This window comes from Schistocerca piceifrons, chromosome 8, assembly GCF_021461385.2.
Source record: "Schistocerca piceifrons isolate TAMUIC-IGC-003096 chromosome 8, iqSchPice1.1, whole genome shotgun sequence".
Taxonomy (NCBI): Eukaryota; Metazoa; Arthropoda; class Insecta; order Orthoptera; family Acrididae; genus Schistocerca; species Schistocerca piceifrons.
In genome coordinates this window covers 434,179,008-434,193,656 of record NC_060145.1, presented here as the reverse complement: position 1 = coordinate 434,193,656, position 14,649 = coordinate 434,179,008, and the positions used below count along the sequence as shown (strand labels likewise).

Sequence of the window (14,649 nt, the reverse complement as noted above, 5' to 3'; positions counted from 1 at the left end):
AAGAACACTGAAGATGCAAGAAAGATATACCGAAGGTTAAATAATGAACTGCGAAGAGAAACAGAGCAGGCTAGGAAAAAATGGCTAAAAGAGGAATATGATGAAATTGAAGAACTGGACAGGAAGGGAAGATACGACTTACTATACAAAAGCGTAAAGACTATGACATGGGAACAAAACAGAGCAGGAAGTGCTACTATGGAAATTTTGAGTAAAGATGAAGAGGTAGTGTACAAAGATCATGACGATGTCCTCCAGAAATGGGAAGAATATATGAAAGAGCTATATGACACAAATAGCAAACCAGAAACTCTGGAACTTGAATCACACAACAGTGTAAGTGATGACGAGAAAGGACCGACCGTCATAATGGAAGAAGTAAAGTCTACCATCGCTGCAATGAAAAATGGCAAAGCGCTAGGTACAGATACAATACCGGGAGAAATACTAAAATGCTTGAACCACCATGGAATAAGAGAAATATTGAGGTTATGTAATAAAATATATGACAGTGGTGAATGGCCTGAGGACTTTCTGACAACAGTAATGATTCCATTACCGAAAAAACAAGGAACCAAGAAATGCAGCGAGCACAGGACAATCAGTCTCATTTCACATGCAGCCAAAGTGATGTTAAGAATAATCAATAAAAGACTTGAAAAAGTAATGGAGGAGAATCTTGGCGAGGAGCAGTTTGGCTTTAGACGGAATATGGGCACCAGAGATGCAATAGGGCTCCTACGAATCTTGGGAGAAAGGTTTATTGAAAAAGGAAGAGACCTATATATGTGCTTCATCGATCTAGAAAAGGCATATGACTGTGTGGTTTGGGACAAGCTGGCGACTATAATGAGGGAAAAGAGAATGAACTGGAAAACCAGAAGACTTATAAACTCATTATATCTTAATCAAAAAGTTTCAGTTAAAGTGAGAGGAGAAAGTACAGACTGGATCAGACTAGGAAAAGGAGTAAGACAAGGATGCTGTTTATCACCAACTCTTTTCAACCTCTACTTGGAAAATATGATTAACCAATGCTCATTAGATGACAAAGGAGTAGAAATTGGAGGAAGAAGAGTAGGGTGTTTGAGATTTGCTGATGACATGGTCCTTCTAGCCACAGGGGGAAAAGAATTACAGGATTTGCTGGACACCATTGCAACTAATGGAAAAAATATGGAATGAAAATTAATACAAATAAAACAAAAGTATTGGCACTAGGAGGAAATAAGGAAATAAAAATTATGCTGAATGGAAAAATACTAGAACAGATGCAAAATTTTAAGTATCTTGGAAGCAGGATAGACACCGACTGGAAATGCACCACAAAAATTAAAACAAGGATAGCAATGGCAAAAGAGGCGTTTTATAAGAAAAGGAGAATCTTCTGCAGCGGTCTGGACAGAGAACTCAGAAAGAGACTCATAAAATGTCTTGTATGGAGTGTTCTTCTATATGGCGCTGAAGCGTGGACTATGAGGAAAAAAGACAGAGAAAGGCTGGAGGCTTTTGAGATCTGGACATGGCGGAAGATGGAAAGAATAAGTTGGATGGACAGAGTAAAAAATGAAAAGGTACTGAGAAGAGTGGGAGAGAAATGACAGTTACTAGATGTAATAAAGAGAAGAAAAAGAAATTGGATTGAGCATATATTAAGAAAGAATGATGGACTGATAAAAACAGTTTTAGAAGGTTATGTAGAAGGGAAAAGGAAGGGAGGAAGGAAGAGAATCCAGATACTGGATGAAATGATGGACTTTACAACATACAGCAGCCTTAAGAAGGAAGCAATGGTTCACAGAAAATGGAGAGGCAAAGGACCTGCTAATATAGCAGATAACTGATGATGATGATGATGATGATGATGATGATATTGGGGCCATGCTCAGCCAATTGCAGCCTTCTGGTTTAAGTGACACTGTGATACCAGGCCATGTCACCCAGGTGTCACACTGGAACCTCCATATCATTCTGATGCCATATTGTCCCACCATACAAGCAGTAGGCTTTGTGTGGTATTGCACAATCTCATGGCATCTTACATAACCATTATCTAACAAAAATGTTACAATCTTATCTAGTTAGTCATTACTACCCATTGGCAACTGCTCTCCCATGGTTCTTTTTTGTGTAATTTTGAGCACACTGTATGGGGATTCTTATGATGTAGAGTAAATGTGTGCTTGGCATCAGCTGTACAAATTTATTTTTTACTTTCTATTGGTTGTGGGACCATCTTCACAGCAAGAAAAAGGCTGTACGTTAAGTGCACATGCCAACATAAAGTCTTTCTTCTTCCTGTGAAGATGGTTACTACTACCAAAATAATCATCTTGAGGTGTTGCAGTTCTTCTTATTTCCACGCTTACTAAGAAAACTGGTTGAAAAATTTTGCCGTATGTAAGGCACCTTTGGAGTTTTGTTTTATCCAGATGTGTCTCAGCACCTTTTGTGCTATCTTCAGTGGGTTACTTTACTTCTTTTCTGTAAAATTGGTATGATATATTAACGTTTAGAGAAAACATTTGATACAAGATAGTTACTTTTGTGAATAAAGTGATTGTTGTCAAATATTATATATAGTTTGTTTACTGTTCACAGCTGAGATATGTATACTGGGCTGATGTGTTGTATGTTGTTTGTTACAGTATGTCTAATGTTTTGGTTTTATTGCTTATTTGGGTGAATGCATGCATTAGTTCACATGACACTGTTGAATGTTTATGTTGGTAGCTGTGAGTCTGCTATGCAATCTACAACTTGTCATCTGGAAACAGCAAAAAGTAATTTTTAATTTTTGTTTATTATGCATTTCTGAACAAAAATGAATATATATCGCGTTATTTTGTGTGTTACTTATTGCTTTGATGTTGTGGTGTCTGTATCCTTTCTTTTTATGGTAACATGCTGATTTCTACCACTTTTGTTGTTACATAGGCATTTTCTGCATTTTTTTTGAATTTGCACAGTGTTTTTGCCACCATTATGTGTTGTTGTGGTCGTGTAGCATTTATTGTTTCATGGCATGTTTGTTAGGGTGAGATGCACAGACTTGAAGTGTTATTGGCGTTTGGTTTCTTTTTTTGTTTGTGTGTGTGTGTGTGTGTGTGTGTGTGTGTGTGTTTGTTTTCAGGGTTGGAAGTGGTGGGGGGGGGGGGGGGGAGATTGGAGGAGGGGGGGGGTGGTGGTGTTGAATGACTTCCAGAGTGAATGTTGTGCAGTATGGGGTAGAGGGAAATTTACTTCTGGGGGCTGATCATGTGAAGTTTTGGTATGAGTGTTAATCATATAGAACGTTCTTCAATTGTGCAAAGAAGGTTTCATTGCACAGTGATGTGTACTCATTTAGTACTTTCTTTCTTTGAGCTATTGATTTTTGGCTGTGACAGTTTTCTGCTTGTGAAACAACAAAAATGGTAGAAATCAGCATCTTACCACACCACAGATGAAGGATACAATCACCATAATATCAAAGCCATAAGTAACATGCAAAATAACGCAAAACATACTCTTTTTCATTCAAAAGTGCATAATAAACAAAAAAAATTATGTTTTGCTGTTTCCAGATGACAAGTTGTAGATTGTGTAGCAGATTTACAGCTGCCAACTTAAACATTCAATAGCGTCATGTAAGGTATGAAAATTAATGCATACCTCCACCCCTTCTTCCTAATAAGCCATAAAACCAGAACATTGGACATATTGCAATAAACAACATACAGTGCATCACCCCAGTAACACACATCTCAACTGTGAACTGTAAACAATATTTGACAATAATCACTTCATCCACAAATGTAAATATTTTGTACTAAATGTTTTCTCTAAATGTTAATATGTAATAACAATTTTACAGAAAGAAGTAAAATAACCCAGTAAAGATAGCACAAAAAGTGCTGAAACCTCTTTGGGTAAATCAAAACTCCAAAGGTGTCTTGAATAAGGCAGAATTCTGCTATCAGTTACTTAAACTGGTTGAAGATAAAGAATCAATTTGTACAGTTGATGGCAAATATGCAGTTCTTCAAATTTCTGGTAGCTGCAGTGAGTCACTCCATTCAAATCTTATGATTTGTATTAGTAGATGTATTTCCTATTTGTGTTACAGTACCCTACATGTAACTCTAATATATACCAGTCTCTTCTAATTTTCTCCAGGCATATTCTGAAGTTTTACCATATTTTGTGAGCAACAGTACAGAATTGTAATCAAAAGTTTTCTGGAATTCATGAAACATGGCATCAGTCTGAGCTCCATTACGGCGTCCTTTCAGATGTCAGGAGTAAACAAAGAAGGTTGGCATTCACACAGACTCTTCTTTCAGAATGTGTAAGATTGTGTGGCCTTGAATAGCCATCATATGGTAGCATAAAATATGTCTCATATTTCTGCAATGGTGGATGTCAGTAAGATATGTCTGCAACCTTCCTTGTAGTTTGGAACAACCTACACCTCTTTCCAGTCTGTGTTGTTTCCATGCTCTACAGTAAATTGATGTTAGAAGAAGGGTCAGTTGCTCTGCAGTTCAATATAAAATACAATGAGGACTCCATGAGGCCCTGTAAGATAGTCAGTGTCTTCATGGAAAAATGTTTGTAGTTGCCTATGGAATCATAATTATATTCCGGCGCACACCTCCTTGTCCCAAGCAAACTGATGGGCATGAGTATATTGCTTCAGGACTTCAAAAATGTGGAAATTGCATGGTGAGAGATGGGGATTGTATGGAGGATGTAAGGGCTTCCCAGCACAACTTCTGCAGCGTAGTCAAAACAATCTTGAAAGCCTGCAGGCAAGCAGTATCCTGCAACAGAATGATGTGGTCTGAGCATTTGGACTTGACAGCATGTTTCAATTTTTTCAGTGTGTATGTATTGCTGTGTGTTAATTGTGATGCTGTGTTCCACAAATTCAATGAGCAGGAGGCTCTTGCACTCAAAGAAAAAGGTAATCAAGATTTTCTCCATAGTGATTTTGAATGCCCACACGACTCACTGCTCTCACACAGGGCACATCTAACAGACAAATGGCACAGCAGTGAATGGTCACGCTGTTCCTTCCTGATTCCCAGTACACAGACACAAGCAGACATATGTCAGACATATGTCTGCTTGTGTCTGTATGTGTGGATGGATATGTGCGTGTGTGCGAGTGTATACCTGTCCTTTTTTCCCCCTACGGTAAGTCTTTCCGCTTCTGGGATTGGAATGACTCCTTACCCTCTCCCTTAAAACCCACTTCCTTTCGTCTTCCCCTCTCCTTCCCTCTTTCCTGTTGAGGCAACAGTTTGTTGCGAAAGCTTGAATTTTGTGTGTATGTTTGTGTTTGTTTGTGTGTCTATCGACCTGCCAGCGCTTTCGTTCGGTAAGTCACCTCATCTTTGTTTTTATATAAAATTTTTCCCACGTGGAATGTTTCCTTCTATTTTTTTTATATATATATATATATATATATATATACACACACACACACACACACACACACACACACACACACACACTGGTTTGTGAAAGTATGCTTGAAATCTCATGCATGTTACCTTTTTTATTCTCTGTGATTGCAGGTAAAATGTGTTGTGCTCATAAATTGTGGTGGTAACATTGATATAGTTGAAGCATTACAACCTGAAGAAGATGTAAAGTTCTTCATACTTGACAGCCATCGACCATTTGATGTTTGCAATGTCTATAATAATACTCAGGTAATTATTTACATTCAGGTTCATTTTATACTACACCGATGTTACGCACTATATAGTTGCAGTTTATTTGTGATTTTTTTTCCTCAGGTGTTTTTGGTGTCAAATGAAGAAGATGGAATTCCGGAATTTGATCAAATTTTTAGGGATGATGAGGTAAATTATATCATAACATATTTCCTATTTGTGTCAGTCCATTCCAACTGGTCCAAGAAAAAAGTAATTGGTCGCTTGACCATCTCAGAAAAATTTTATATTTGCTGGGTGAATTCCCCAATGTTTATTAGTCACAAAAATATTTTTTTTTAAATTTATTGTTTATTATTTTGAAATGGCAGCCATATTTGTTCCTGGCTGCGTTTTTTTTGTATTTGCAAACATCTACATTTTTTACAATTATTCAGTAGTGGATTGTCCTAAGCCTTTCAGATAAAATGCATTTAATTCAACACACCCTGGGCTACAAATTAACATCATTATCGCTTAGCTGAATTTATTCTTTAATATATTTTTAATAGTTCAAAGTTATTAGCCACAAATTTAAAAAAAAAACTCAACTTTTGAACAGTAGTTTTCCAAAGAAAGATTAATTTCTCAGATTTAATATTTTTTCTGCTATTATACTGTATTGTATAGTTACTTTTTATAGAATATCAATGGTGAGCAGCTTACATTTTAAAAAATACACTATTTTAAAAAATGGATTGTTTTTTAATTTTTCCATTTTGTGGCCTCCAATATCTTTGTTGGGGGACCAGATAAAACCCTGAAAATTTCTCAGTTAATAGACCTTTATGATATCAAACTTCAGTATAAATTTCAACTTTGGGATTCAATTGGAAGTTACGGAAAAAAGATTACAATACGAGTCAAAAATATGATTTTAACATCTGCGATATCTAGGCTTATGGAATAAAATATATCAGTTACAGTATATAATTTAGTCATGTCTATAATTACTTACTTTTTTATTGAAAATAAGCCTACTAATTACATTATATTGTTCTCTTGTTATTTGTTTTTAGTACATCACTCATTGAACATTTAAGAAATTTGTTTACTGAGTTTGGATGTTCGATTATAAGTTTGCCCAGTCACAGTTGTAAATTCCATGGGAGACAGCTTCCTTAGTACATTTTTAAGTGGCATCCAAACTTGATCCTTCTCAATTTTTTTAAAAGATGTCCTTGGTTCTGGAGGGTGATAAAATACAACATGTACATCTTGGTTTTGACAGTCAATATTATCAACTTCACCAATCCACCACTGTTCATTGGAAACACAAGCTACTATGTCTTTATTTTGAAGAACCAGTTGTACAAATTTTCCACACTGATGGAGTTCACTATCAGGCGAAGTAAGTTGTGTGAATGGGGTACAAAAAATGAAAAGATCGAGTGCCTTTAATCTTCTGATAAGTGTTGTACCTTCCCTTCAAGACACTGTCCTAGACTTCTTGTATTTCCTTACATTGTACAAAAATAAAGGTAATTCTTTTGATATGTTTTTTACAGAATTGAAACATTTCTTGAGGTGTTATGATATGATTGTCATCGGTCCGCTGCAGACTTGCTTTTGTGACAGCTCGCTTTGTTGTACCCCCGATACCATCACAAGCTTTCTTCCCATGGCATGAAGCGAAAAAGTGCCATTCTGCATCAAACCCAAGATCATCTTTATGATAGGAGATGTTAATATTTTTTTTTTTTTTATTTTTATATTGACTCGCTGCCTCATCCGAAAAGTAAATCAGTTTTTTTATGGAAGGGTGGTGCTGTTTAATGTAGTTTGTTAATTTTAGTTGAAAAATATACACTGCTTTAGTGTTGTGTTCAAGGTAGTCACTTATGACACAAAAACTGTGGCTCATTAGTTTATCTTCATCTTTATAATAGAATACAAATGTATGAACTGTGGCCTGTTTGTTTACCCAGTGGTGCCCTTGAACTTCGTCGTGAACAACAAAGGAATAATTTTCTGAAAAGTCAGCAAGAACTAAACATTCATCAGCTGCCAAGGCTTGTTTTTTGTTTTTCAAAAATTTACTCTGAGCTTTTGCAATAAAATGATGCATTTTCAGATTTTCAAGGTTAGCCACCAATACTTCAAAAACTCTTCTCATGATTTTATGACTGTCACCATTACAGTTCTATCTTGTGTCACCCATTGTTTGTATTTTATATTGTCAGGCATCAAATTGTCTTCTTCGGATTCTTCAAACATGTCAAGTAAGACTTGTTTGCCTGGACAATCTTCACATTTTCCCTTGATCACACAATTGTAACTGTCAATATTGTGTACCATAACTTCCAAAAGGTCTTTATAGGCAGCTCTAAGTTTGGCCCATCTACCATCAACTTTACATTCTGATGATACGAACAAACACAAACATTATGGTTGCCAGATGCCCCTGCAACAATACACCACCTTGGTCTCAACTCGCAAAACATTGATCTTCCAATATTAATGTCAGGATTTTCTTTTTTAAATTCAGTGAATAGTTCATTTAAATTAAACAATATTAACCTTTTTTGTCTTTGAATCTTAGAACCATTTTCTTTCACAGAAACAGTCTTTTTTGCCAGACATCAAACGGCTGTTATTGTCATCGTCATAATACTTAATAACTTTATTGATTATGTTTTCATCTACCAAATTAGATGCGCTTTTCTTTTGTAATCCTGGTAAAATTCCCTGTTCTTTTACTAATTGCATTTGTTAACTTAACAAGATGTTCTGACACATTAAATTCATCACTAACTTTTGATCGACTCCAAGAATTCGGCAGTAAACTGATAATTTTAATTTTATCCTCTTTGTTTGAACTACTGCATTTAGTTTTTAGTTTTTCTATCAAATCATCATATTCAGTTGGTGAAGTTTTAGAACTTCCATCTGTTTTAGTCCAAATTGTATTTTGTAATGAAACTTCCAAATTCTTTTTGACTGTAGCTGCAACTTTTTCAATTTTTGTATTCAAGGCACTTGTTCTTTTATCTTGACTTAGTTTTCTAATTTTACTAGCAGGCGATATACCCAGGATTTCACAAGCTGTATCTACTTTTTTAATGGTTGCTGATAAATCACAAAATTCTGTAACTGGGGTTTCTCTGTCCTTTCTCTTGTGAATTACAAATATCTTAGAATAACATGTTGGACACAATGATTTTCCTGGTATGAGATTGACAAAATGGATTTAATTTTTAGAATAGTGATCATATGTTATTTCTCGCAGACCTTTTGTTATAGGTTTCTTATGTTTCTCAAAAGGGTCCATGAAAGACTGACCAAAAAGGTGATGAAATTTTTTAAGTATTTGATTTCATGGTACTTGCATGTTGATTTGACCTCTGGGCTGACTCGTAAGTAAAACAACGATTAAAGTAATGTCTTTAGGATACACTCCATACACACTTTTATGACATACTTCGTTAATAATAACAGCAACAGAACACCTGAGACACCATTTTTCAACTGCACACTTCAAGAACTTCTAGCTAAATAAGTGTGAGTAAGACAATTGTTGGTGTAAGGGGGGAAGACAACAATCAGACTTGTATAGGCTTGCAGATGCAATTGTTAGCCTTCTGAAACAATTACCACAGCATTGTTTCAACAAATAATCGTTAGCTAGTGTAATGTGGTGTGTTACATTATGCAATTGGTATACTTTATTTGATTAGCCTACCAGATATCGCAGATGTTAAAAAACGTATTTTTGACTCATGTTTGTAATCATTTTTCCATAACTTCCAATTGAATCTCAAACTTGAAATTTATAGTGATCTGTGGCCTGACATGAAGTCGGCATTCCAAAACATCCCAAAGGTGTTCTATAGGATTCAGGTCATGACTCTGTGCAGACCAGTCCATTACTGGGATGTTGTTGTCGTGTAACCACTTCGCCACAGGCTGTGCATTATGAACAGGTGCTTGATCGTGTTGAAAGATGCAATCGCCATCCCTGAATTGCTCTTCAACAGTGTGAAGCAAGAAGGTGCATAAAACATCAATGTAGGCCTATACTGTGATAGTACCATACAAAACAGCAAGGGGTGCAACCCCCCTCCATGAAAAACACAACCACACCATAAGACCACCACTTCAAAATTTTACTGTTGACACTGCACATGCTGGCAGATGACATTTGCCAAGCATTCGCCATACCCACACCCTGCCATCAGACCGCCACATTGTGTACTGTGATTTGTCACTCCACATAAGATTTTCTGCTGTTCAGTCGTCCAATGTTAACACTCCTTACACCAAGCGAGGTGTCGTTTGGTGGGATTTGTGACTTATGAACAGCTGCTTGACCATGAAATCCAAGTTTTCTCACCTCCTGCCTAACTGTCATAGTACTTGCAGTGGATCCTGATACAGTTTGGAATTCCTGTGTAATGGTGTGGATAGATGTCTGCCTGTTACACATTAGGACCCTCTTCAACTGTCAGCGGTCTCTGTTAGTCAACAGATGAGGTCGGTCTGTACGCTTTTGTGCTGCAAGTGTCCCTTCACATTTCCACTTCATTATCACATCGGAAACACTGGATGTAGGGATGTTTAGGAGTGTGGAAATCTTGCATACAGACGTATGACACAAGTGATGTTCAAAAATTGAGTTTTTTTTTTTAGTTTGTGGCTAATAACTTTGAACTATTAAAAATATATTAAAGAATACATTCAGCTAAGTGATAATGATGTTAATTTGTAGCCCAGGGTGTGTTGAACTAAACGCATTTTATCTGAAAGGCGTAGGACAATCCACTACTGAATAATTGTAACAAAAGTGGATGCTTGCAAATATGAAAAAACGCATGCAGCCTGGAACAGATATGGCCACCATTTCAAAATTATAAACAATAAATTTTTTAAAAATATTTTGTGGCTACTAAACATTGGGGAATTCACCCAGCAAATATAAAATTTTTCTGAGATGGTCAAGCAACTACTGCTGGACCACTTGGTATGGATGAACCATTCTGCTTGTCACAGTAACATAGCATTAGGTATATCTTTTAATAAGAAATAGTGCAATTACATTCATTTTTGTAATTTGATTTAACATATCTCTTCTGCATCCCATTATACAGGGTGTTACTAAAAGGTACGGCCAAACTTTCAGAAAACATTCCTCACACACAAATAAAGAAAAGATGTTATGTGGACATGTGTCCAGAAATGCTTAATTTCTATGTTAGAGCTCATTTTAGTTTCGTCCACCTACGCTCAATGGAGCACGTTTTCATGATTTCATACAGGATACTCTACCTGTGCTGCTAGAACATGTGCCTTTACAAGTACAACACAACATGTGGTTCATGCGCGATGGAGCTCCTGCACATTTCAGTCGAAGTGTTTGTACGCTTCTCAACAACAGATTCGGTGACCGATGGATTGGTAGAGGCGTACCAATTCCATGGCCTCCACGCTCTCCTGACCTCAACCCTCTTGACTTTCATTTATGGGGGCATTTGAAAGCTCTTGTCTACGCAACCCCGGTACCAAATGTAGAGACTCTTCTTGCTCCTATTGTGGACGGCTGTGATACAATACATCATTCTCCAGGGCTGCATCAGTGCATCAGGGATTCCATGCGACGGAGGGTGGATGCATGTATCCTCGCTAACGGAGGACATTTTGAACATTTCCTGTAAGAAAGTGTTTGAAGTCACGCTGGTACGTTCTGTTGCTGTGTGTTTCCATTCCATGATTAATGTGATTTGAAGAGAAGTAATAAAATGAGCTCTAACATGGAAAGTAAGTGTTTTCGGACACATGTCCACATAACATATTTTCTTTCTTTGTGTATGAGGAATGTTTCCTGAAAGTTTAGCCGTACCTTTTTGTAACACCCTGTATACACAAGATAAGTAGGCTATACATGTCTTAGGGTAAATAATTCTTGAAGAGTGAATTATTAAAAGAAATTACATTTGATCATGTGCAAACTGTTGTCCAGCCAACTTGATTTGGTCTTTATATTTACCTATTTCATTTACAAGGAGCTTTACAGTGATTGGTAAAGGTTCATTTGTATCAAGGCTAGCTTAGTTACTTTTTGTTCTACTCATCTCTCCATTTTGCCCAGAAGGGTTTAGCATGTGCCAGTTTGACAGTCTTGAAATGACTACGATTGTCGAATGTCGCCATTTCACTTTTGTATCAGTTATACAAACCTGTTGAGATCCAAGCATCATATCTCTCACAAGGGGACTGTGCCTACTTGTCATCATAGATTTCATCCACATTTATGGTATATGCATCGCTCCATGAGAAATGAAAGCGACTGGAGTTGTGGCTGCAGATGGCCAAGTGTTTAGGAGGGGAAAATAACATTTTTGGCATGGGTTGAGAGAGTAATGAGCCTTTTATGTCAGCATAACTTGCAGGCAACAGTTGCTGCAGTAAAAAGAGTACAGAGCGGTAATCTGAGGGCCTTGAGTTTGATTCCTTCTGTGGGATGTTTTTTGTTTGTTTATTTTTTTATATTCGGTGTTTATGTTACTTCTCTGCAAACAAACTGAAATAATGCTATGTATAGTATTTATTAATATTTTCATAAAATGCATGAAAAGGAAAGGCAAGGGAAAATTTGGTGGATGAGTACTGTATTTACTCGAATCTAAGCTGCACCTGACATTTGAGACTCGAAATTCAAGGGGAGAGAAAAGTTTTAGGCCGCACCTCCAAATCGAAACAAAGTTGGTCCATTGTAATATGAGACACAATTTAGGTCTAATGAATGACGATACAGCTAGAGTAGTGTGGTTCGAGTCGTAAGCTTAGTAGTTAAGCTTTACCAGGTACCCATTGCTATGCGTCAGGCGCTCCATCCTTATTTATATGGGTACCCTTCCTTTTTCACGTGCTTCATCTGGTTTGAATTGATTGCTTATTTTTCTTTGATCTCATAAGTGCCGTTCTCTTTGTTATAGGTGTTTACGTCACTCTAAGCTGAAAATGCATTACTGTGCTGTGTCATGCATTGTTTGTCGCATTCTGATAATGTGTGTTTACGACCTGTCACCGCTTGCAGCATGGCTTGCTTTTGTGCGCGCTACCGCCGCTTACAATTAAAAAACAAAAGAGAGGAATCGTCTCATTAGCGAAACAATGGCAAGAGACTGCTATTTGTTGTTACTTACACTGCTGCTTTCTTGGATAATGATCAACAAGAACCAAATAATAGACTGTGTGTGATAGAAGATGTTCTGAATGAGAATTTAGCAAGAATTTTTCTCCGTTTGATAATCTTTTTCAGACGCCTCTTTAGTACATTACATTGTGCACAGAAATTAGTCATCTTAGATTTAAAAATCTAGTCAATTGCCGTCCTTCATTTCTGACTGTACCACTATTAGGCATAAGAATAATACGAATATAAACATGACATGATATGTATATTCTTCCGCGTTTGCTGTTGTCTCACTCTAGTTCCATAGTTTATTAGGCAGACAGGATTTAAATGAGATAGCAGCAAACACGAAACAATACATGGTAAAATGTTTATATTCATATTCTTCTTATGGTGAAGAGAATACTGCATGTGATTCACAATACATAAAAGTTCCTATTAGCAACCATCTCTTCTCACAGGTATGAAAAAATTCCGAACGTAGAGTTGGCCATACTGACAAACATCCCAAACAGTCTTGTCAGTCGGATTTTCGTAGTACATTGAAATGCTGCCACATTCGAATATGAACAATACGGAATTTGTATTTACTTCATTGGATAATGTATGAAAATGCAGTGGTCGAAACTCGGGGCGGAGAGAAAAGCTCATCTTCCACCTTTTTTTAAATTTATTTATTGACGCAGAGGTTCTGGCGCCAGTATTTATTATCTTTGTGCCTGCAAAGCATGCCTGTGTAGCGCTACATATATTCGATGGCAGAACTTAGTTGTGGTGGCACCTACCAACATTTTTCAGAAATTCCGCTTACTTTGCACTCGATTCTAAGCCGCAGGCGGTTTTTTGGATTACAAAAACCGGAAAAAAGTGCGGCTTAGATTCGAGTAAATACAGTATGTGTCAGTAGTCAATCAAAATCTGAAAAACTTGCTACAACCGTATTTTAAAAAAAGAACTTACATGGTGGAGCCTGATGTGTGGGAGAACAAATTTCTTCTGTTAATTGACTCATGGAGATGGCGAACAAATCCATGAAAGGATTTTCTGAAATGAAGGATTGGCATCATGCTGTATAAGAGTGATACTTGTAATATTGATGCCAACAGACAACTGTGTTAAGATCCTTCATCTCTGCTAGCCTCCAGAAAGAACTGAGAATGGTGTCTGATATCAGATGACAGGTGTAATTGGTGTCAGTGTGAGCAATGATATATGACTGACTGCAACAGGTACTCGCAAATCATCCTGTGATGTTTGCTCACACAAATTGTATCAAAATTATTGATTTACACAAGTCCAATCCACTTCCTTTCTCAGTAGTTCTGAAACATATAAATTCATTGTTGCAATTAAAGATGTAACATTTTCAACTGTTACACTTGATTTTTAAAACACCCAGCACAGTTTAAAAGCTGTACTTAAACTTTTTGTCAGATAAAAGTGTGGTTTGGTGACACAGTGGTAAAGTACTATTATGCAGATCCAAATATCTTTGGGTTCTATTTCTGGTCATCATTTCTTGCACCTTTGGCTATGTCTGTTAAGGTGAAACACTAAATTGTACTGTGATTTGGAATTCACATTAAACTACAGAACTCCCTATAACTGACTGGGTACATCAGCTCAGAATGTTGGTGGAAAGCAGTGGCATACCATCTCCAGCAGAACTGTGCCTGGTAAAACACTGTGGTGTTCAAACTAACCTTTTGATGGATGACAACTTTACCTTTTTTTTTTAACTGCACAGAGCCTGAGAAAGCAGGTGAAAAAGATGTAAATCATTTACATAATTGGTGATGCACAGTGTAATAC

The 14,649-nt window shown here is 36.8% G+C and overlaps 1 protein-coding gene across 1 annotated transcript in view; it reads left to right on the top strand.

Moving 5' to 3' along the window:
* Nucleotides 1–14,649, top strand: part of LOC124711459 (cell division control protein 45 homolog) — a 143,661-nt gene that overhangs the window by 7,085 nt on the left and 121,927 nt on the right. The window contains exons 3-4 of the mRNA XM_047241553.1: nucleotides 5,565–5,702; nucleotides 5,790–5,855. Coding sequence (XP_047097509.1) covers nucleotides 5,565–5,702; nucleotides 5,790–5,855 — 204 coding nt within the window. The remainder of the gene's footprint in view (nucleotides 1–5,564; nucleotides 5,703–5,789; nucleotides 5,856–14,649) is intronic.